This window comes from Jaculus jaculus, chromosome 1, assembly GCF_020740685.1.
Source record: "Jaculus jaculus isolate mJacJac1 chromosome 1, mJacJac1.mat.Y.cur, whole genome shotgun sequence".
Lineage (NCBI taxonomy): Eukaryota > Metazoa > Chordata > Mammalia > Rodentia > Dipodidae > Jaculus > Jaculus jaculus.
In genome coordinates this window covers 116,263,772-116,287,025 of record NC_059102.1, presented here as the reverse complement: position 1 = coordinate 116,287,025, position 23,254 = coordinate 116,263,772, and the positions used below count along the sequence as shown (strand labels likewise).

General features: G+C 39.3%; 1 protein-coding gene across 4 annotated transcripts in view; it reads right to left on the bottom strand.

Annotated features, from left to right (window-relative positions):
* Positions 1-23,254, bottom strand: part of Slc44a1 (solute carrier family 44 member 1) — a 224,334-nt gene that overhangs the window by 124,065 nt on the left and 77,015 nt on the right. For 3 of the 4 annotated variants that reach the window (XM_045141826.1, XM_045141828.1, XM_045141827.1), the window contains exon 4: positions 1,392-1,528. The exons of the other annotated variant lie outside the window; for it this stretch is intronic. In XM_045141826.1, the coding sequence (XP_044997761.1) occupies positions 1,392-1,528 (137 nt within the window). The remainder of the gene's footprint in view (positions 1-1,391; positions 1,529-23,254) is intronic. 4 annotated transcript variants of the gene reach the window in all.

The window sequence follows — 23,254 nt, the reverse complement described above, 5'->3', positions numbered from 1 at the left end:
ACCTCAGGCAGTTTACAAACATGGGTTTCAGGGACCATCAGAATGTGGCCTTCCTCAATGAGTGTTAAAAAGAAAGAAAAAAAAAAACCTTAGGCTGGAGGGATTACTCAGTGGTTAGTTGCTTGCCTACAAAGCCTAATGACCTGAGTTTGATTCCCCAGTACCCATGTAAGTCAGATGCCCAAAGTGGCACATATGTCTGGAGTTCATTCATGGTGGCCAGAGACCTTGGCATGCCCACCCACACACGCACACATGCACACGCATGCACACATACTCTGTCTCTCTTTCTCTGTATCTCTCAGCTTGCAAAAAAAGAAGTTAAAAAATATTTTAAAAATATTAAAAATGTTTTTATGGGGCTGGAAAGATGACTCAGCAGTTAAGGCACTTGCCTGCAAAGCCAAAGGATCAAGGTTCAATTCCCCAGGACCTATGTAAGCCAGACGTACAAGGTAATGCATGTGTCAAGTTAGTTTGCAGCAGCTGTAGGCCCTGGTACACCTATTCTATCTTCCTCTTTCTCAAATAAATAAATTTTAAAAAATTCTTAGGAAAACAGCCATGTAGAACGTGGAACATAAAATTATATGCACACAATATACTGAGGAAGAACTGATGATGCAATTTTTAACCTACTTCCTTCTTTTTCTGAACTTTTACTGTTTCCTGTAATACATATATATTTTAAGCAGTTAGCCACAGATTAAAGACACACACACTACCTCAAATATTTTTAATCAATATTTGGGAAGATGGGTAAAAACCTAAATTTTACATAGAGTAGACTAGTAAATATTCAATAGCACAACTAGGTATGGTAGCACATGTATCTAATCCCAGTACTCAGCACCAGGAGGCTCAGCTAGGAAGATCCTGACTAAGTTTAAGACCAGCCTGGGCTACAAAGAATCACCATGTTTTCAAACAAATATTCAATTGGCTATATTAAAATCAATTGAGGCATTTATTAAAAATACAAATTTCCAGAGCCTAAACACCAACTTGGTTATAATCTTCCTGGGAAGGGCCAAAAAAACCTACATTCTTTTCTTTTGTTTCTCAGGAAAGGTATAAAAACATCTGCTTTTGTTGTTTGCTATGCTGCCCAGGCTGGCCTCCAGCCTCCTAAGTGATTGAGATCACCGGCATGGACCAAATGCCCAACAAATCTAGAGCTTTAACAAGCTCCCCAAGTTGACTCTAGTATTTCCAAATTAGAAAATCCAAAATTAATTTAATTCTTTTTCCTCCTTAAGGTTTTTTTTTTTTTTTTTTCCTGACATGTTTGGCTAGGAAAAGTTTACACTAAAATGCAAGCATATAATATTTCACAGAGAGAACAGGTGACCAGAGTGTGGTGTGTGGATTTGGACAGCCTAAAATCTCACCATTGATATCTGCAAACTTCTGGACATCACTCAAGGTTTTCAGTTCTTGTCTTGGACATGCTGCTACACACAGTGCTATAGACTTGATCTTCCGGTTTATCAAGTCCAGATTGCATGGATCCAAAAAGAATACATACCTAAAGCATGAAGAAAAGAACTGAGACATTATTTTGTAAGACACATTCTGGTTCACTGCATATCTAATAAGGTCAAAAGGCAAAGAATAGCTATTCTATATAGTTTCAAAATAAACATCTCGCAAGTAAAACTATAAGTGAATTTTTAGAAAATATTTATAATAACAAGGAGAATTGGGTAACTGAAAACTACAGTTTCATATTTTTCTAATATTTACATTTTATAATGTGTGCATGCAGATTTTATCACCAGAAAATCATGTTTTAGCCTCTTGCCTTGTTAAACTGGTACCAAAATTTATTGCAATATCCCAATAGCATGTATTATAGCTTTTATGTAAGCTATAAACTTTAGTTAATAAATAATTATCAAAATAAATATATATCTGAGTAATTATATATTGTAATGAACGGAAAGTTGAATGAAAACTAGTAATATACCAACATTTCAGTCATCTATGGGTGTTAGAATAATTTTCTTTTATTTTCAGAATACTTACTTTCTAAAAAATGGAAGTTGCATTTAAATTGAGATAACCACAACAATTACTACTTATTAAAAACTTCCATAAAAGATATATAAAACAATACTCAGATCCTAAATTACCCCTTTGTATCTTGTATATGTATACTCTTAATGAGGGAAAATTAATTAGAAATCACAAATTTCAACAGGTAAAACCAAGAGAAAAAAGCAATGTGATAAGATCAAAAAGAGGACAAAGACAGCTAATGTTATCACCTGCCCAAAGAGAAAGTGAGGTCCAAATATTCTCAAGTGATAAGCAAAGTATAATGTTATAGAAAGAGAGGAAGTGAGAGAGAGAGAATATAAGGAACGGTGTAATTCTGAGTTCACGTCAACTATGTTTCTTAAAGTCACTTATCTATCAATAGTTTTTTCACTAGCCACTCAAATCTACACCAGAAATATAACTAAATTTAAGAATCAGGTGATCTCTTCTCAGCCTTTCAGATTTAATCAAGGGATAGACTATGAAAATGAAAAAAAAAAAAAAAGGAAAGCCAATACATATAAAAGATAGTATTCTTTTTTAAAAACAAAGATTAAGTAGAAAAAAGATGGGGAACATTGCAGAGAGGTCTTTGTAGATGGAATAACGCTGCACACTACAGTATAGTGAGTGAGGGGACCAGGAACTGGTAGGAAGGGAGGTGTAAGGTACAGTACAAATTAATCAAACAGTCATCCTCCTAGTGAATTCAAAGCCGTTAATACTGCACTCTGAGAAAAGGAGTTCAAAGAAGCAAACAGAAGTGATAAAGATGGGATTCACAGACAGTTTCCATGGCTGATCACAAGGAGGCAGTTTGTACAGGCAGGCATTGAGAAAACTGTTTCTGGCAACCTTTGGGACAAAACAAGCACTCCCTTACTAATCCTCCCTCCATCTGTCCTGTACATCTGACTGAACATGCATGTGCCTGGACCCCATGCAATGAATGGTACAAAAACAGATTCTGGACAGGGAATAGGCAGGTCCTGGAAGAGTATGAATCAACTACTGCTACCACTGCCCACAGTATGATTAGTACTGCTAACAATATCAATGATAAATGGAGCCAACACTTACTGACTTTTACACAGATCAACTTATTCTATCCTCACAATAGTGCAGTATACTGTTTGGAATGATGGGAAGCAAGCAGGGGAACTGGGTGAGGGAGAGAAGCTGACAGCACAGTTCTTCACGACCAGCAACATGTTCAGAAGTATGTGGTGCAATCTCATGACTGTGAAAAACAGGCTTAGGCTGTCAGGGCCTTGCCGCTGGGTGCAGGCTGGATCAAGGACCACCTCCTGAAAACCAATGCTTTGCTTGCAGGGTTGTCCTGCAACCTTCTGCCTCTTGCACTCCATGTGTCCCCACTGTATTTATTTTATACCTCAAGACATATTTCTGTTATTTACCCATTGACTAGACAGCAACCTTACAGTGCGTTTTAGTCAGACCAACGTGAACCTGTTCCTTGTCTTTTTCTTATGACTCAGTATCTCCTTCACTCCCAAAGTACACTCATCCTGCGTCAGCCTCCCAAGTAGCTAGGATGTACACCACACCCAGCTTCTGGTTCTCTAACAGTTCTCTGACTTTAAGGAACGTACTTATTGTGAGCCTCAGTTTCCTTAACTTTAGGTTTTATAAAACTACATATCACTTATTCTACAGTTTGTGGTACGACCACTGATGACATATATGAAGCACTTAACATACATTATAGGCACTCAGTGATTTACATCATCAGGAAAATGATGTGCCTTTCATATTTTACATTTAATAGTAGGCACTAAACGCCTTCTGGTGTGAGCATAAAATAGGACCACAATGCAAATATCTGATTTTTCATTTGGAAGAAAAATCTGCATAGGAATGTTTGTGACTGTTTGATCATTGGCCTTGACATGAACAATGGTAGCCTCTAGAACAAGTTTAGCGCAATGAAAATAAAGACAAGATGGTGAGACAAATTCTACAATGACTTCACATTACTGTCCAAATAGGCCTGCTGGTTTTAGCTTGCATATCAAACCAACTGAATGAAAATATAATTTTAAGTAGTATCTTCAGAAATTTATACTCACAATGTATGCTTACAGTCCACACCTTCCCTACTTCCACAGTTTAAGAATGTAGTAGATCCAATTCTCTGTACATGTACATGCACATACATACAAACACACAATGGCAAAGCAACTTAGAGGGCTGGAGAAATGGCTCAGTAAAAGCATGTGCTTGCAAAGTCCAACGCCCTAGGTTCATTTCCCCAGGACTCATGTAAAGCCAGATGCATAGAGTGCTACATGTATCTAGAGTTTGTTTGCAGTGGCAGGAGATCCTGTCATTCTCATGTTCACTCTCTGTCTCTCATAAATAAATAAATAAATAGATAAATAGATATTTTTTAAGGCAACCTAGAAGCCCAAGGATCTTAATGTTTTTTGGATGACAGGTCTCCTCTCCTTTTGATAATGAGATAAGTAATCAACTCAAGTTAAGAATAAGCTCAGAGGCAGAAGAAATGGCTTAGCCAGTAAAATCACATGCTGGACAAGTATGAGCACCTGTGTTCGAGTTCCAGCCCTGACATAAAAAGCTGGGCATAACTGCACATACCTGACCCTAGCACTGAGGGAGGGAGAGATTGAGAACTTCTAGAGCACCCTGCTCACCTCGTTGAACTAGTTGAGAAAATGGGAAGCTTTAGGTTCAGTGAGACACTCTCTCTCAAGGAATAAGGTGAAACAATGACAGTGACACTCTATGTCTTCCTCTGGCCTCTGTACTCTTGCATAAGGAGTGTATACATCTGCACATACACACACACCACTCACAGCCCATTCTGCTGCTGCTGCTACTACTATTAAACACACACGCACACACACACCTCTCTCTCTTTCCCTACAGAAAAAGCCCAGCGTTAGTACAGTTTTATCACAGCCTCCCTATATGTGTGATTTATCTCTCTGTGGTTTCAATTACCCATAAGCAACCAAAATTGAAAAGTATTAGGAGAAAAATTTTAAAAATAACTCATACCTGCACTTGCACATGTGTGCCCAAACACATATGAGTTGAGGCCAGAGGTTGATGTCAGGAGTCTTCCTCAATCACTTGCCACTTTATTTATTTTCTTTAAAGATTTTATTTTTGTTTATTTATTACAGGGTTGGGGGAGAAGAAGGGAGAGAATGGGCGTGCCAGGGCTTCTAGCCATTGCAAATGAACTCCAAACGCCTGTACCACTATGTGTATCTGGCTTATGTGGAACCTGGAGAATCGAACTTGGGTCCTTAGGTTTCACAGGCATGCACCTTAACTGATAAGCCATTTCTCCAACCCTCCACTTTATTTTTTGAGATGGGTTCTCTCATTTGATCCTAGCTAAAGTAGCTAGCCAGTTTGCCCCAGGGAAACCTTCTTTCTACCTTCCTAGTACTGGAATCACAGGTGGGCTGCCACACCTGCATGGCACTTATGTGGGTGCTGGGGACTCAAACTCAGGTCTTCATACTTGCAGGGCCGGAGCTTTACCATCACTGTAGCCCAGAAGCAAGTTTTGTGCCACTATCCTCAGTGAAGCTTGGATCAGTTCTATTAATAACTTCAAAACAGCTTTACATTTCACACTCTTTAGAGGAACTGGAATGAATTAAATACCAAAAATGGGAATGAAAGAAGGTTAAGAAATATTATGAGAAAAATACCCCGGAACCTAAACAGCCTGGGCCCTGCAGGCACGAGCACATACCACATGGACACAGCATGATCGTAGGCACAGAGATCACAGTTGCAAAGGCAATTACAAAACAAGTGAGCTTTGAACTTAAAACTGAGATGAAATGGAAAAAAAAATAACACTCGGCCCACGTTGCAAAGCAAGTATCAGAGAGGCCAGAAAGTAAGGTATGCATGCACTACCATTCTGGTGGCTTTGGGATTATTTGAGGAAAATATGAAGTAAATTCACTATAAGTTGAAAGTTGTGAGATACAATAACAAATTATGTCCAAAAGGCAGGAAAAGGAAGAATACCTAAGTAAAATGTCTAGTCTTCACAGCGAATAAGAGGATAGGAGCGTCAAAGATGAAAACAGGGCCATGGAGCCCTGAGAGACACTAAATCACAGAAGGTCAGGAAAAGGGAGAAGAAAAAGGAGAAAGAAAGAGGGAAAGAAGACTTTAAAAGCAATGTTCATAGCAAGAAGATAGAACCTAATTACCTGATGTCAGGGAAGGTTTAAAGGTAGTTTAAATCTCTATTGTGCTTTTACTTTATTCACCAAAGAAAAGAAAATAAGATTTATCAAGAATTCAGTTCAAGTCACAAAGCGTCTTAGGCTGGATCCTCACAATATCCTAATTAAATGACTAAGGGAACTGACCTAGAAGGTGGGTAGCTAATCTGAGGTCACATTGATGTGAACCCAGGGAAGACTGGCAAGTGCTATTCTTTTCCATTAAGCTGGAAGTGAGAAGACATGGAGAGTTAGTAAGACTGATGCTGGCTGGGAAGATCTGGTATTACCTAGCCCATCCTCTCAGCAGACAACAGTCTGTTTAGTCACAGCAGAGTACCAGAAGCAATAGTGAAAAGATTAAACAGAATGATATGATAGAAAAGATAATTCATTCAATCTACAGTCTTAGGTATTTAACTCTGAGGTGGGCCTTTTAGGGACAAAATCCAAAAAACACAATTTTTAATGCAAATAAGTCAGAAAACCACAAAAGACAAAACTACAACCAGTCCCATCACTGTCATGGAAGGCATGGTGAGGGGAAAAGCATATTCTGTGTGAAGGAAAGAGGCTGGAGGAAGCACTGAGGAGGAAGCAGTATTTAAGTCACATTTCCAATCCAAGTAGGAATTTTCCAGACAGATGGAGAAAGGAGCAGAGGAAATGGTACGCCTAAAAGCATGAAAGAACATAGTTAAGGAACTGCAAACAACCGGATAAGGCTGGCTACAGGATGGGACATCAAAGAGGAATGCACCGAGGAGAAGCAGGGATAAGACACAGCTCTCCTCTGAGTCTGGAGGAGCTTACACTCCATTGCTTGAGGCCACGTGCAGTCACAGCCACCTCACAGTGAGGCCCTGGTCTAACCAGCCCCTTGGGTTGGAAGGCCAGAGGGAATGGCTGGGGCACAGCATGCTACCCCAAAGATGAGCCTTTGCCATTAAACTGCCTCCTGCTGCCATAGCAACTCTCTGTAGAAAGGCTTTTTGGAGCAAGGGGTGGCAAGCAGCTACTAGGTCTGCTGGCCGCCTCCTGCCAAATTTGGCTTCTCTCCTCCCTAATCAGGCACTGCAGCATGAAAGCTGGAGAGCAGCTAAAAAATCCTGCCACCACCATAGCCTTCTGTTTTCATGATTCCCAACGCGTGTCTTCCTCATAGAGGAATAAAAATGGAGTCTGATCATTTTTTCAATTATTACCTCGTCTCTATTTACAATTAATAGGTCCCTTTCTGTGGTGTGTTGTCATTAGTGAATCACAAAAAGGAAAAACATGATAGCTGAGCAGAGAGCCTTGACTAATACTAACCATAGGCTGCAGAGAGCCTGAAGATCTAGACTCCACCCACAACGCAGTGCTGCCCCAAAGAAACCTTTTCCTGGTGGAGGTGGAGGAAGCTACTAGGCAAGTCCAGGCATCTCAACCTGGGTGGGACTCAACAGGCCACAGAACCATGGAGCCAGAACACCAACCTTGGTAAAACCCAAACTAAGGCAACCCAATTACCTGAAAGTTTTTCAGCCCACAACATTTTAGAACAAAGCCAGGGAGCAGGAGAAACAGCCCAAATAAAACACCAAGATTCTGGTTCAAAAAATAAAATAAAATTAATAAAGTAAAAAAAGCCACGAGATTCAGAGTAGAGTATGGAAAGGTAATGAAGCTGTTAAACTTTGCGTTTGAGGTTCTATACTAGTGTTGAAAAACCAAGGACAAGTGTGGGAGAAGAATCAACTCTCCTATGTAATCTACACACTTGTCTTCTCCTAATGCATATACTAAAAGAGGAGAAATGCTTGCCAGAATAAATCCAAGAGTCACTGACTGACTATAAAATGTGCTTCTTATACTAAACTGAGACAGGAAAATAAATAAAATACCTTGTAAAAACATTTCACAAGAGCTACAAGAAAATAAACAGTTTATTCAGTCAAGTTACCTGGAAGAGAATGACCCAGACCAATTCTACTGTCAATAGTGTATAGTCAGGAGTATTCCCAAACCAACTTCCTAACTGACCACACTGAGAAGTATGTTCCATGGGCCAATGACAAAGACTTTATTTTCTTCCAAGCTTAACAATTTTATTGACACACAGTTAAAATACTGTAACATTTGCCTGTGCAAACTGAGATTTTATATATATATATATATGGCAAGCAGAGAGATACAAACAGAGAGAGAATGGGTGTACCTGGACATCCAGCCTCTGCAAAGGAAGTCCAGACGCAAGCACCACTCTGTGCATCTGGCTTACACGTGAGTACTGGGGAATAGAACTTGGGTCATTAGGCTTGGCAGGCAAATGCTTTAACCACTGATCCATCGCTCCAGACCTCAACAAGTATTTTAACATGTGTTTTCTTTTGTTGTTTTGACATGTTCTCACTAACTTGCCCAGGCTGGTCTCAAATTCCTAGGCTCAAGTCGTCCTCTGTCCTCAGCATCACAGCTGGGACTACAGGTAGGCCCAAGTACCACATCTGCCACTGTCCCCAAGCAATTAACCATTCTCGAGTATGTATTACTGAATTGCTTACCCATCTCTAAAATTTAATTTAGAGCACTTTCATCCCTCCAAAAAAAAAAAAATAAATAAATGAAAACAATATCTATTAGCAGTCATCCCCTATTTTACTATATTACTTACCCATAGCTTAGGCAATTAGTGACATACTTTAAAAAAATACATAAATTGGCCTGTTCTGGGCATTTCATAAAAATAGAAAGACACTGCTTGTACTTTTTCCTTTCTTTTTTTTTTTCTTGCCACTGGCTTTTTTTATATAGCAAAGTGAGTTCAAAGTTCAGCATGCTGTAGTACACATCAGTAGAGTTTACTTATCTGTTTATCAGTTGATATACATCTATGCTATCTATTTTGAATTATGAATCATGCTGCTATCAAATTTCATGTACATATCTCTGTGTTGACAGGCTATTTTTATTATTTTTTTTAGGTTGACACCAAGAAATGGACTTGGTAGGTCGCATGATAGCCAGAATGTTTCCCACAGCAGCCGTACCATTCTAGATTCCCACAGCAAAGAGGAGGAGAAGCTCCTACTTCTATATGAACACGTGGTACTCTTTATTATTGCTCTTCTAATGGGTGTGAAAGTGGTTTTGATTTGCATTTCTTTGATGCCTAATGATGTTAAACATCTTTTCACATGCCTATGTACCTCATCATTCATGTATGTCATTTGGGGAAATGACCACTCAAACCTTCTATCACACACACACACACACACACACACACACACACACACACACACACTTTTTTTTTTTTTTACAAATTTTGCAAAATACAACATGAGGCACTAGACACTGTCATAAGAGGAGGCAAAAAGTGAGAGATTGAAGAACAAGAGAAGTAAAAGCAAACCATTCAAGCTGCAAAGATAAGTGTGTAGCCAGAAAGGGGAATATTTCAGTTATCAGAGGTGATTTTCTAGGCAGAATAACTGCACATGATGACAATGACCAGCCTGTGATTACTGAAGAGTCATGAAGCCTCCACTGAGAAAAATACAAATACTTCCTGGGGTCAGAGCCAGAATCAATGAGAGAGAGAGAGAAAGAATACATGGGAAAATGTTGCATAAACAATATACATATAAAATTGGTTGCCATGCAATGTTTTCTAGATTGAAAAAGGAAGAAGCTTTGCCAAGTAACTGAAATTTGTTTGGAAAGATGATGACCACAATGACTGAACAGCAGGTCATGCTCACAGGCCAGGTACTATGCTGAATACACCTCACTACCACTTTTATTCTTCCAAAACACCCTAGCATTCGAGTACCTAAGAACTGTCCGGAGTACAAAATGAAGCTCTTTGGACCAAATCTGACAGCTGCTATATTCCATAATGCAAAATTTTTTTGGTTATCTGTCTATTGGGTCCATCTTTACAGATATATCCCCAATTGAATGAAAAATCTTACCTATCATATCAAAATTCAAATTGTTTCAACTATATTGCTTTTACCATTTTTATTAGAAAATCAAATTTTCATAATCAAACATGCCAACCTTCGCTCTACTTAATTTATTGCTTTAACAATATATAAATTATCTTCCCCTAAAGATTAGTACAATATTCACTTCAAAACATTTATTTCAGCCTGAATTCAGTTTGTATGGTGTGAGAATAAAATAGATCTAAATGTAGCTTTCTTCATATTATCATTTACCCAGCATTTTTTGTTAAGGTTTTGATTTTACTAAATTTCTTGATTTCTCATTTATTAAATTGATTTTTTTCTACTTCTATTTTGTTTCCATCACTGTCACTAACTTATATCATCTTTCTAACATATTTTTGAACATGCTTTGGCTGAGAATGGCAAAACTCCCTTTGTTTCTCTCTACAAAGAAAAGCAATGGCATGTAACTATAAATAAGTAACCTTAGGCAGTGAGGAATCCTTAATTCCCACATGTCATGTCTGGCCAGTACACCAACTACTAACAGTTTATTGTCTTTGTCATCATTTTGTTTTGTTTAACAGTAATGGGGATGAACTTAGGGCCTTGCATACCTGAGGCAAGTGCTCAATCACTGAATCATCTCTTCCCACCTCTTCAAATGCCAACATTTACAAATCAGATTCACAGGTTTTACGTGCCCCTTGCACTCTGATACATGCAAACTCTTCTTCCTACCAACAGATATCTGGCCTCACTTAAAAATTAGCAACATTAACTCCTCCAACTATATTTCAGACTTCAACTAAATGCAAGTACTGCTGTATGAGGAACACACAAGTCTAAGTGTCCAGCGTCTTCTGTGGTCTTCGTCTAGCTCATGTATGTGCTTCACAGTGTCTGTCTAGAGGCTTTGGAATTTGTACCCTCTGGTGAAACCCTCAAGTGTCTCGTTCTGCCTTTAAAGCTAATTTGGCATTCAACTCCAGTAACTATACTTAGTAGGGAGTTCTAATCTCTTCTGAATATCCATTGTGTGACTCTTGACCTTTCCTGCTGAAGTGCATATTCACTGGCTTATAACAGATGCATCTAATTTTAATTATTTCAAATTATTTTGTGATTAAGAGTATTTTTTTTTTAAAAAGTCCCTCTAGAATTCTTGTTTACTTGATTTATACTATCGATCAAATTTAATTCCACATCCAATTAGGATCTAAATTGGTATGGTATTATATATATAAGTTAACTTTGTTAGTACTGTTATATTTACAACATCAAGACTCCCCAAGGAGTAGATTATATTTTTATATTTCTATTATTGTTTTGTTTTCTTTCTACTAAAATAGTATAGTTCTCTGCATTTGATAATAAGTGTCCCCCCACACACACACATGCAAGGAAGCATGCATGGATGGGTAAACAGATAAGGCAGGTTCATTTTACTATGTCAAACATTAAGTATCTTTTTCATTATATTTTCTGTATAGTGATAAATGATTAAGCTTACATAATTACAAGTTTTATGACATAATTTAAGTACCTCATTTTAAAATATATTTTTGTTGTATCTCCTAAATAGTCCATGTTGTAGTCCCTTGTCATTGGCAAACAGTAATATTTTTCTTTCTAATGATCTATGAACATTCCAATAATGTCTTTCATATAATTTGCTACAATTAATTATTCAAAACAATGATGACACTGCCAGATATAGTAGCACATGCCTGTCATCCCAGCACAGGTAGAGATAGGAGAATCATGAGCCAAAGCAAGCATGTGCTTCATAGTGAGTTTGAAGCCACCATGAGCTATATGAGACCTTGTATCAAAAAACAAAGCAGGTGGGCTAGACAGATGGCTTAGTGGTTAAGGCACTTGCCTGCGAAGCCTAAGGATACATGTTCAACTTTCCAGGTCCAGCGTAAGCCAGACATATAAGGTAGTGCACATGTCTGGAGTTCTATTGCAATGGCTGGAGGTCCTGGTGCACCAATTCATTTGCTCTCTGTCTCTCTTTCTCTCAAAAAAAAAAAAAAAATTACAAAAAAACAAAACAAAAAGCAGGTAACATTCTTGTTGGTTTAATTTGAGGTAAACACTTACCTTCTCTAGACAACATTAGTCAATGCAAGTGTGCAAGGTCACACATGTGCACATCATGGTGCATGCATCTGAAGTTCAACTGCAGTGGCTGGAGGCTCTAACATGCCAATTCTCTCCCACTGCCTCCCGTTTTCATTTAAAAAAAAAAAAAAAAAAAACCTTCTAGAAGAAGGCATTTAAAAATTTACTGAGTTGGCTGTAACTCCCAGTACCACCATGGGGCTATCATCCACAATGAGCTTTTGATCAGAGAAACCTACAAGGTTTCCTAAAAGAATGACAGATTTCTGTCAGAGTACTTGATGACTCACTAAAGGTTAGTGATAAGACCCTATTGCTGAAGACACCATATTCAGCTGACATGTAAAATGGAACGGCATGCCTGGAAGCCACGAGAGAGTCAGTCCCCAGACAGTCAGCGTGTCTAGTGCCAGAAGGTGCTACATGGGCGACTGGGGGAAATGACCAATATAGGTCCAAGCAACTCATTGTCTAACCTACTTAGCAGCAAATAACCTGTTGTGATGCCCACACGAGTGCAATAGTGGCACACAGTCGTGGTGGGGAACCAACTGCTCTTGATTTGGCTAACTGATCCCCTCAGTGGTACGGGACCCATAGCTGGAGCTGGGAAACAAGTCAGAACCACATCCAAACATAAGCCCTCTCTCCAATATCAAGCTACCATCAATCGTGGGCTACAAGAGGGCCTACACCTATTAAACTCTCTATAAAAAAAGTAAACAAAAGTTATCTCATTTGTCCTGGTGCTAACTTACTCTCCATTGGAGAATCTGCTTCCCTTTTTCTGATAGATGCAGATCCTAAGGAGAGAGCCACCCTGTCATACCTCAAAAGGGCCACGGCTGAAAATTGGTGAAAGGAGCAAGGGTGCTGTTTTCCTGATGAACCGGATACCAGCACAATGGGCAAGGAGACCAACACAGAGAAAAATCAACTCCTACCAACTCAGAGAGCCAGAGCCTCAGAGGCCCCCAACACCTCAGCACTGAAGCAGACCAAAAATGAGACCAACATGGCTCAGGGAAATTTTAAGGAAGACGGGGTGGAAAAAAATGGCAGGGCCACATGTTGGGTCATGATATGCAGAGACATTTATCATACCAATAACTGTGGGCTAACCCCACAATGCAAGACCCATATACCTGAACAAGGAGGGGCCAATGGGGAGGGGGTAGGTCATGGATGAGCCTAATAATGGTACCAAACTGCCTGTATTTGCTGAATACAAAACTAATAAAAATAAATAAATAAAAATAAATAAAAATTTACTGAGATGGCTTAAATTAAAAATTTAGAGGGGCTGGAGAGATGGCTTAGCGGTTAAGCACTTGCCTGTGAAGCCTAAGGACCCCGGTTCGAGGCTCAGTTCCCCAGGTCCCACATTAGCCGGATGCACAAGGGGGCGCACGCGTCTGGAGTTCATTTGCAGAGGCTGGAAGCCCTGGCGCGCCCATTCTCTCCCTCTCCCTCTATCTGTCTTTCTCTCTGTGTCTGTCGTTCTCAAATAAATAAATAAATAAATAAAATTAAAAAAAAATTTAGAGAGGTGGCTTAGGAGATAAGACACTTGCCAGCAAAGCCTAAGGACCTGATCCCACACTAGCTAAACACACAAGGTCGCATATGTGCACAAGAGGGTACACAAGTCTAGAGTTTGATTGCAGTGGCTAAAGGCACTAATGTCTCTTTCCTTCCTCTTTCATTCTCTCACATAATATAAAGAAATATGTGCCTTAAAACTATGATGAGAAGCTGAGTCCACCAGAATATCTAAACATAACAAGACAGACAACAAAAAAGGTTATGAGGAGTGAGTGCAATGAAGACCCTTCCACGTTTCTACTGGAAATGAAAAACACCAATCACTGTCTGTTAGCAAAACTAATCCTGGGACACCACCCACAAATAGCAAACTTCATGTCCACATAAAATCATGTCTATAAGTTTTGAAAGAAGTGTTAAACTTGATGACAAACATTTTAGTCAGCAAATAAACAGATAGAATGGTATAGTCACATAAAGGATATTATTACTCAGTAATATAAAAGGAAGGAACTACTGATATAACCAATATGAATAAATCTACTGACATTATTACACTATGTTAAAAAAAAGGGGGGCCTTCCAGAAAAAGATGGCATCCACCTAACAGGGCTGCACCTCCCTGGGAAGGCAAGGCAAGGCATTAAGGGTTCACTAGGTCTTTTAGGGGAGAGCAATCTTGAATAGATCACCAGTGAGAGGGCACAGAGGGGAATAAAAAGGGAATCAGCTGATTTGCTCACTCTCAGGTAGCCCACCAGTCCTCCAATACTCCCAAGCAGCTGCACTATCCATAGACCCAGCCTCAGGATACTCCCACACTTACTGCAGGAAAGGGAACCCAGGCCAGCCGAGTTCCACTTGCCTCACTGCACAGAGGTGATCACCCAGCTACCCCTGCCCACGCATGACCTCGGGCCAGCTCCACCTGCTGGCATGCGCAAGCTCAGGCTTGATCTGTCCATCTGCCAACCCACGCCACCCATGCACCCCTGTGAGCTCATTCTGCTCCACCTACCTGCCCACTTGCTGCACCTGCCGCCCATCCACGTGCGAGCTCAGCCCATTCCACCTGCCCACGTGTGAGCTCAGGCTCGTTCTGCCCATCCACACGTGCCAGCGAAGGCCCAACCTCCTGTCTGCCTGCCACATGCATGCGAGCTCAGGCTGCAGCAGCCGCCTGCCCATCTGCCCGCAGTGCATGAGCTCAGACGCTCCAACCGCCCACCCACACATGAGCTCATGCCCCTTCCACCTGCCCACACATGAGCTCAGGCCCCTTCCACTTGCCCATGCATGAGCTCAGGCCCTCTCTGCCCATCCTCCATGCAAGATCAGGCCAGCTTTGCCAGTTTGCCCGTGCAAGCTCGGACCCAACACCCACATGTGCCCACCCTGCAAGTGAGCTCAAGCTGATCTTCCCACCCACGCATGAGCTCAGGACCACTCTGCCCATCTGCTTTCCCAAGTGTGAGCTCAGGCCCGCTCCCCCAAGAGGCACCACTTTCCCTGTCCATCGAGACCACAGTCCTACTCTCCCTGCCCATAAACTGTGATGGGCAGACCACAGCACAAAATAAATAAATAAATAAATAAATAAAACATGAAAAAATCAAATGCAAGTAAATCCAGTAAGATCACCCAGTCCTACAATGAATGCCTCTAATCAAAACACAGAAGAGACATTAGGATCAGAACACCAAAATGAAGCTAGGAGCAATGCAACCCTGACCAAGCTACTGGTAGAACTTGCAGAAAAACAACAAAGGACTGATAATCGTGTGGATGCTGCCTTCACTAGACTAGACCTAATAGATAAGAAAATGGAATGAGTTCAAAGACAGTTAAGAGATATGAAGGAGAGTGAAAAAAAGAAGACCTCAAAAATCAGCTGGTGATGTTAAATGAAGACATAAAGAAATGCAAGGATGAATTTCAAGAAGCATCAAGAAAATCAGAAAATAATATGAAAAAGGAACTTGACAGAGGGATGGAAACTATACATAGAAAAGTAGTAGAAAATGCAAACCTAAAACAAACCCAAAACTCTTTAGAGGCTCTCAAGAATAGAGTCAGCCATGTGGATGATAGAAACTCCAACCTGGAAGACAAGACACTAGAAACAATTCGAGAGTTCAAAAATTTCAGTAAGTTCAAGAATTTCTGTGAGGGAATTGTGGGATACCCTTAAGCATCCTAACATCTGGATCATGGGAATACCAGAAAGAGAAGAAATTCAGACCAAAGGCATGGAGAACTTATTTAACAAAATAATCGAAGAAAACTTCCCCACTCTCTCAAAAGAAAAGCCCATCAAGATACAAGAAGCTAACAAAACTCCAAATGGATTGGACCAAAGGAGAAACTCTCCAAGACATACTGTCATTAAGACTCTAAATACTGACACCAAAGAGAAGATCCTAAAAGCAGTAGGGAAAAACAGCACATCGCTTTTAAAGGTAAGCCCATCAGAATTACTTCAGACTTATCAATGGAAACCCTGAAAGCCAGAAGGAACACTGAAAAGTCTAAGAACCTATGGCTTCCAACCCAAACTACTTTACTCAGCAAAAGTTTCCCTGACATAATAGATGGTGAAAGAAAAACTTTCCATGACAAAATTCAGCTTTACAATTATATGAACACCAAACCAAACCTAGAGAGTATGTCAGAAAATTCTCCACACAGAAGAACCAAATAATCAACCTCAAATGTCTACAAGAAGCAGATCATAATAACCAAACTCAGAGAAGACACAAAAAACTTCAAAGTCCATGAAAACACCAAACCACATATACCAACACAATATGGCAGGGATCAAATCAAACCTCACAGTCATTACCCTAAATATTAATGGCCTTAATTCACCATCAGAGACACAAGCTAACAGGGTGGATCAGAAAACTAGACCCCTCAATCTGTTGTCTTCAAGAAACCCACCTCACCACTAAAGACAGACACCCCCTTTGGGTGAAAGGGTAAAAAATGATATTCTAAGCAAATGGGAATAAGAAACAAGCAGGCATAGCTGTACTAATATCGGATAAAATAGACTTCAAAAAAATAATCAAAAAAGACACAGGCCACTTCCTACTTATCAAGGGAACGATCCATCAAGAGGCTATCACAATCATAAATCTTTACGCACCAAACACAGGGGCACCGCAGTTCATAAAACAAAACCTACGTGACAATAAAACAGAAATAACCACCAACACCATCATACTTGGGGACTTCAATACACTATTATCAATAATAGACAGACCATCCACACAGCAACGCAACAGGGAAGTAAGAGAGCTCAACAAAACCATAGATCACTTGGCCTTAATGGACATGTACAGAAATTCCATCCCCAAATCAACAGATTATACATTCTTCTCAGCAGTCCATGGAACATTCTCCAAAATAGACCATATACTGGGTCACAAAGCCTGCCTCCATATATTTAGGAAGATTGACACAATTCCCTGCATGACATCAGATCACAATGCTAAATTGCTAGAAATTACCAACAAAAGACCCACCAAGAATCCCATCAGCTCCTGGAAACTAAAGAGCACACTTTTAAACAATAAACGGGTAGTACACGAAATAAAAAATGAAATTGTGAAATTTCTAGAAATGAATGACAGTGAGAACACATGGTACCAAAACTTATGGGACACAATGAAGGCAGACCTCAGGGGAAAATTCATAGCACTAAATGCCTTCATAACAAAGACAGAGAGATCCCAAATCAATAACCTAACCATCCACATAAAGGCACTGGAAAAGCAAGAAGAATCCAACCCAAAAAGCTCCAGATGGAAAGAAGTAATTAATATGAGAGCAGAAATTAATGAATTAGAAACTAAGAAAACAATTAAGAAAATTGATGAAACAAAGAGCTGGTTCTTTAAAAAACAAAAAAGGTTGGCAAACCCCTGGCCAATTTGATCAAGAAAAAAAAAAAGATGCATCAAATTAACAAAATTAGAAATGAAAAAGGAGAGATCACAATAGACATAAGTGAAACTGGCAGAATCATCAGGACTTATTTCAAAAACCTCTACTCCATACTGGATAATATGGAGGAAATGGATAAATTCCTGGATACATACCACCTAACTAAGCTAAATTCAGAGCAGATTAATCTCCTAAACAAACCTATCCCACTCATTGAGATTGAAAAGAGAATTTAAAACCTCCCCCAAAAGAAGAGTCCAGGACCAGATGGTTTCTCAGCTGAATTCTATAAAACCTTTATGGAAGAACTCAAATGAATCTTTCTCAAACTGTGCCACACAACTGTAGAATAGGGAAAGCTCCCCAACTCCTTCTATGAAGATAGTATCACCCTAATTCCAAAATCAGGCAGAGATGCCACAAGTAAATAAAACTATCGGCCTATTTTCCTGATGAACTTAGACACAAACATCCTCAAGAAAATCCTTGCAAACCAAATCCAACACCACATCAAAAGCATTATGCGGGCTGGAGAGATGGCTTAGCGGTTAAGCGCTTGCCTGTGAAGCCTAAGGACCCCGGTTCGAGGATCGATTCCCCAGGACCCATGTTAGCCAGATGCACAAGGAGGCGCACACATCTGGAGTTCGTTTGCAGTGGCTGGAGGCCCTGGCGCACCCATTCTCCCTCTCTCTCTCTCTATCTGCCTCTTTCTCTCTCTGTCTGTTGCTTTCAAATAAATAAGTAAAAATAAAAACAAAAAATTTTAAAAAAGCATTATCCACCTTGATCATGTAGGATGCATCCCAGGAATTCAGGAGTGGTTCAAAATATGGAAATCTGTCAATGTAATACACAAGCTTAAACACAAAAACCACATGATTATTTCAATAGATGCAGAAAAGGCCTTTGACAAAATACAACATCACATCATGATTAAAAAATTGGAGAGAACTGGCATGATCAGTTCATATCTTAGCATAATAAAGCTCTTAAGGCCCAAATAATACTTAATGGAGAGAGACTGGATGACTTCCCATTGAGATCAGGAACAAGACACAGATGTCCTCTTTTACCTCTGCTTTTCAATATACTACTGGAAGTCCTAGCTCAAGCAATAAGACAGGAGAAAGAAATAAAAGAGATACAATTTGGAAAGGAAGAAGTTAAGTTAGCTCTATTCGCAGTAGACATGTTTCTATATGTAAGAGACCCAGAGACTCCATCCCAAAACTCTTGAAGGTGATTAACTCCTTCAGCAAAGAAGCAGGCTACAAAATCAATAGCTTTTCTATGTGCAAATTACAAAGCTACAGAGAAAGAAATAAAGGACATTGTCCCACTTTCAATAGCAACAAAAAAATAAAATACCTTGGAATAACCAAGGAATTGAAAGATGTATACAACAAAAACATAAAAACACTCAAAAAAGAAATTGATGAGGATTTGAGAAAATGGAAAGACCTCCCATGCTCCTGGATAGGCAGAATTAACATTGTGAAAATGAAAATCCTACCAAAGGCAATCTACAGATTTAATGCAATTCCCATCAAAATCCCAACATCATTCTTTACAGAGACAGAAAAATTGATCTCAAAATTCATATGGCACGGCAGAAGGCCACGCATATTGAAGCATATCCTCAGCAAAAGAAATACCTCTGGAGGCATCACCATACCTGATCTAAAGCTGTATTACAAAGCCATAGTAATTAAAAAAAAAGCATGGTATTGGCATGAAAACAGGTATAGACCAATGGAATAGAATTGAGGACCCAGACTTCGAGTCAAGCAACTACAGCTACTTGATATTTGACAAAGGCCCTAACAATAGAGGCTGGAAAAAAGACAGCATCTTCAACAAATGGTGCTGGACAAAACTGGATAACCATATGCAGGAAATTGAAACTTGATCCACACATTTCGGCATGCACAACACTCAGCTCCCAATGGATCAAAGACCTCAATATAAGACCAGAAACTTGGCTACTATAGGAAGAAAATATAGGAAGAACATTCCATGATATAGGAATGGAAAAAGACTTCCTGAACAAAACCCCAGTAGCATAGGATCCTAAACAATCATTCAACCAATGGAATCACATGAAGGTGAAGAGTTTTTTTCACAGACAAACATACAATAAGCAAAGCCAATAGATTACCCACAGAATGAGAGAAAGTATTTGCAGAATATCCAACTGACAGAGGCCTAATCTCTAGAATCTACAAAGAACTCAAAAACCTAAATGATAAAAAGTCAAACAACCCATTCACAAAATGGGGCAAAGAGCTGAAAAGGCAGTTCACAGAGGAAGCAATACAAATAGCAAACACACACTTAAGAAAATGCCCATCATCCCTAATCATCAGGGAAATGCAAATTAAAACAAGTATGAGATTTCACCTTACCCCAGTAAAAATAGCAAACCTTAAGAAAAAATCAAATGAAAATAAATGCTGGTAAGGATGTGGAGAAATAGGAACCCTTATCCACTGCTGGTGGGAATGTAAGATGGTACAACCACTTTGGAAATCAATATGGAGACTCTTGAAAAAGCTGATTATAGAGTTACCAACAGGCCCAGTAATTCCCTTACTGGCCATGTAGCCTAAAACCTCCAAGCCTCAGTCCAGAGAGATTTGCTCAACCCTGTTTATAGAGGCTCAATTTGTAATACCTAAGAGCTGGAATCAACCCAGATGTCCATCACTAGAAGGATGGATAACTAAGATGTGGTATATCTACATGATGGAATTCTACACAGCAGTAAGAAAAAAATGACACAATGAAATGTGAAGAAAAATGGTTGAACCTGGAAGAGATCATTCTCAGTGAACTCACCCAATCACAGAAAGATAATTGCCACATAGTCTCACTCATCTACAGCACCTAACCTGAATCTACCCAAGATGCTGACATACCCAGCAAGAATCTTGAGGACTGGACAATAAAGTGAGTGGGGAGGGAAAGAAGGGGAAGGAGAGGAGGAGGCACAAATTTGGACCCAAACGGCAATGATACCGTAAAATTCTACATTCTAAAACACAGACCAAATGGTTGAACCTTCACCAGGCCCTTAGAGGGAACACCTGAGCCACAAAGCCCTGGAGAGGGTATGATGAAGACTGACCTTAATCTTCTACTGCTTCTCTATCTGTCTGTCTGTCTGTCTGTCTGTCTGTCTGTCTGTCTCTCTCTCTCTCTCTCTCTCTCTTTCCCTCTTCTTTCTAACTCTTTTACATTACTTATCTTTTTCTACCTTCTCTTCATGGGCACTGACCTATAACTCCCAGTACCAGCAGGTAGCTATCATCCACAATGAGCTTTTGATCAGAGAGACCTACAAGGTTTCCTAAAAGAATGACAGATTTCTGTCAGAATACTTGATGACCCACCAAAGGTTAGCAGTAAGACCCTACTGCTGAAGACACCAGATGTGTTTGACACATAACATGGAGTAACATGGCTTGAAGCTGGAAGAGAGTCAGTGCCCAGACAGTCAGCGTGTCTAGTGCCAGAAGGTGCTATATGGGTGACTGGGGAAAAATGACCAATATCTGTCCAAGCAATTCACAGTCTACCCTACTTAGCAGCAAGTAACCTGTCATGATGCTCACACAAGTGCAACAGTGGTGCACAGCCACGGTGGGAAACCAACTGCTCTTGACTTGGCTAAATGATTCGCTCAGTGGAGCTGGGAAACAAGTCAGAACTAGATCCAAAAATGAGCCCACTCTCCACTATCAAGCTACCACCAACTGTGGGCTACAAGTGGGCCTACACCTAGTAAATTCTTTCTAAAAAAATAATGGTTATCTCGTTTATCTGGTGCTAACTTTACTCTCCATTAGAGAATCTGTTTCTCTTTTTCAGACAGACACAGATCCTAAGGAGAGAACCACCCCATCATACCTCAAAAGGGTACCAGCTGAAACTATGAATAATTGGAGAAATAAGCAAGGCTACTGTTTTCTTGGTGAATCTGGTACAAGCACAAGGGTGAAGGAGGTCAACACAAAGAACAATCAACTCCTACCAAATCAGATATCCAGAGACACAGAGGCTCCCAAGACCTCATCACTGAAGCAGACCTAAAATGAACCCAACATGGCTCAGGGAAATTTGCGTAAGTAAAGACAGAAAGAATGTCAGAGCCACACTTTGGATCATGCATGATAAACAGAGACATTTCCTCCTACCCATAACTGAGGGCTAACCTCACAATGCATGACCAATATACCCCAACAAGGAGGAGCCAGGAGGAAGGGGAAGACAGAAAAGGAGGCTAACAATGGTACCAACTTGACTGTATTTACTGAGTACAAAACTAATTTTTAAAAAGATGCATTTTAACTCAAAAAAATGAAGAAAAAGAAAAAAAATCAAGGCTCTCTTAATTTAGCATTTTATAGATAATTGAAAACTAACAGAAAATGAATATAATCTTTTATAATAAATTCAAAGTTATCATTTTTAAATTAGAAGAAATAAAAAGCTACTACTACTACTATATTGACTATATTCATAGAAGTTTTTATATTCCTGCAGATTTTATTCTGGTTATTATGTTAATGTAAAAGGTAAATTTTATTTTTTCTTTTTTTATATATTTTTAGTATTTTACTTTTTATTGAAAGTCATGTGTAGGTCCAAGGATATGTCATAATTCTTTACTAGGTAGCAGTGACACATGAGCTATTCTTAATAGACATGAAATATTGCTATATTATCTTTTGCCATGCAGCATTAAAATCATGTTCTAATCCAATGACTTGTTCATACTATCTGCATCTTTGTTTCCCACCTAAACTAGTTAGGGTAGCATCTAAAGGACCACATGAAGGGGATGAATCAATAAGGGATTAAATGCTGATGATGTGTGAATAAAAAAGACAGCCTAGAGACAATTTCTTTTATATTGGTCATGTCTAAGTCCTGTTCTTAATTCTCAACCAAATTTATTAATATTTACCTATTTCATGCTACATCAGAAATGTTAAAGTAATAAAATTCAAATGGTATAATGGTTTAAAAAAAGGCAGAGACATAACACTACATAGTGATTACAGATGATACCCTACCAAAAAAAAAAAAAACCCAACAATTTTTATTAACAAAAATTCAATTAGTGGTTGCCTGGGGAGAAGAATGGGGAAGGACTGACTACAAAGAGGCACAAGCCAAGTTCTGAGCAGTGAAAGGAGTATAGGATACAGTTCAAAGTGAAAATATTTTATGATATGTAAAAGTTATATCTCAATAAAACAATGAAAATAATACTTAAATTTTCTTCTTGAAAATGCAATTTGTAAAATCCACCTTAATTTAGATTAACTTTCTTAGGTAAGAACTTAACCCTATCCAGATCATCATATGATTTAGGGCAAGTGCAGGTACCATCAGATAAAA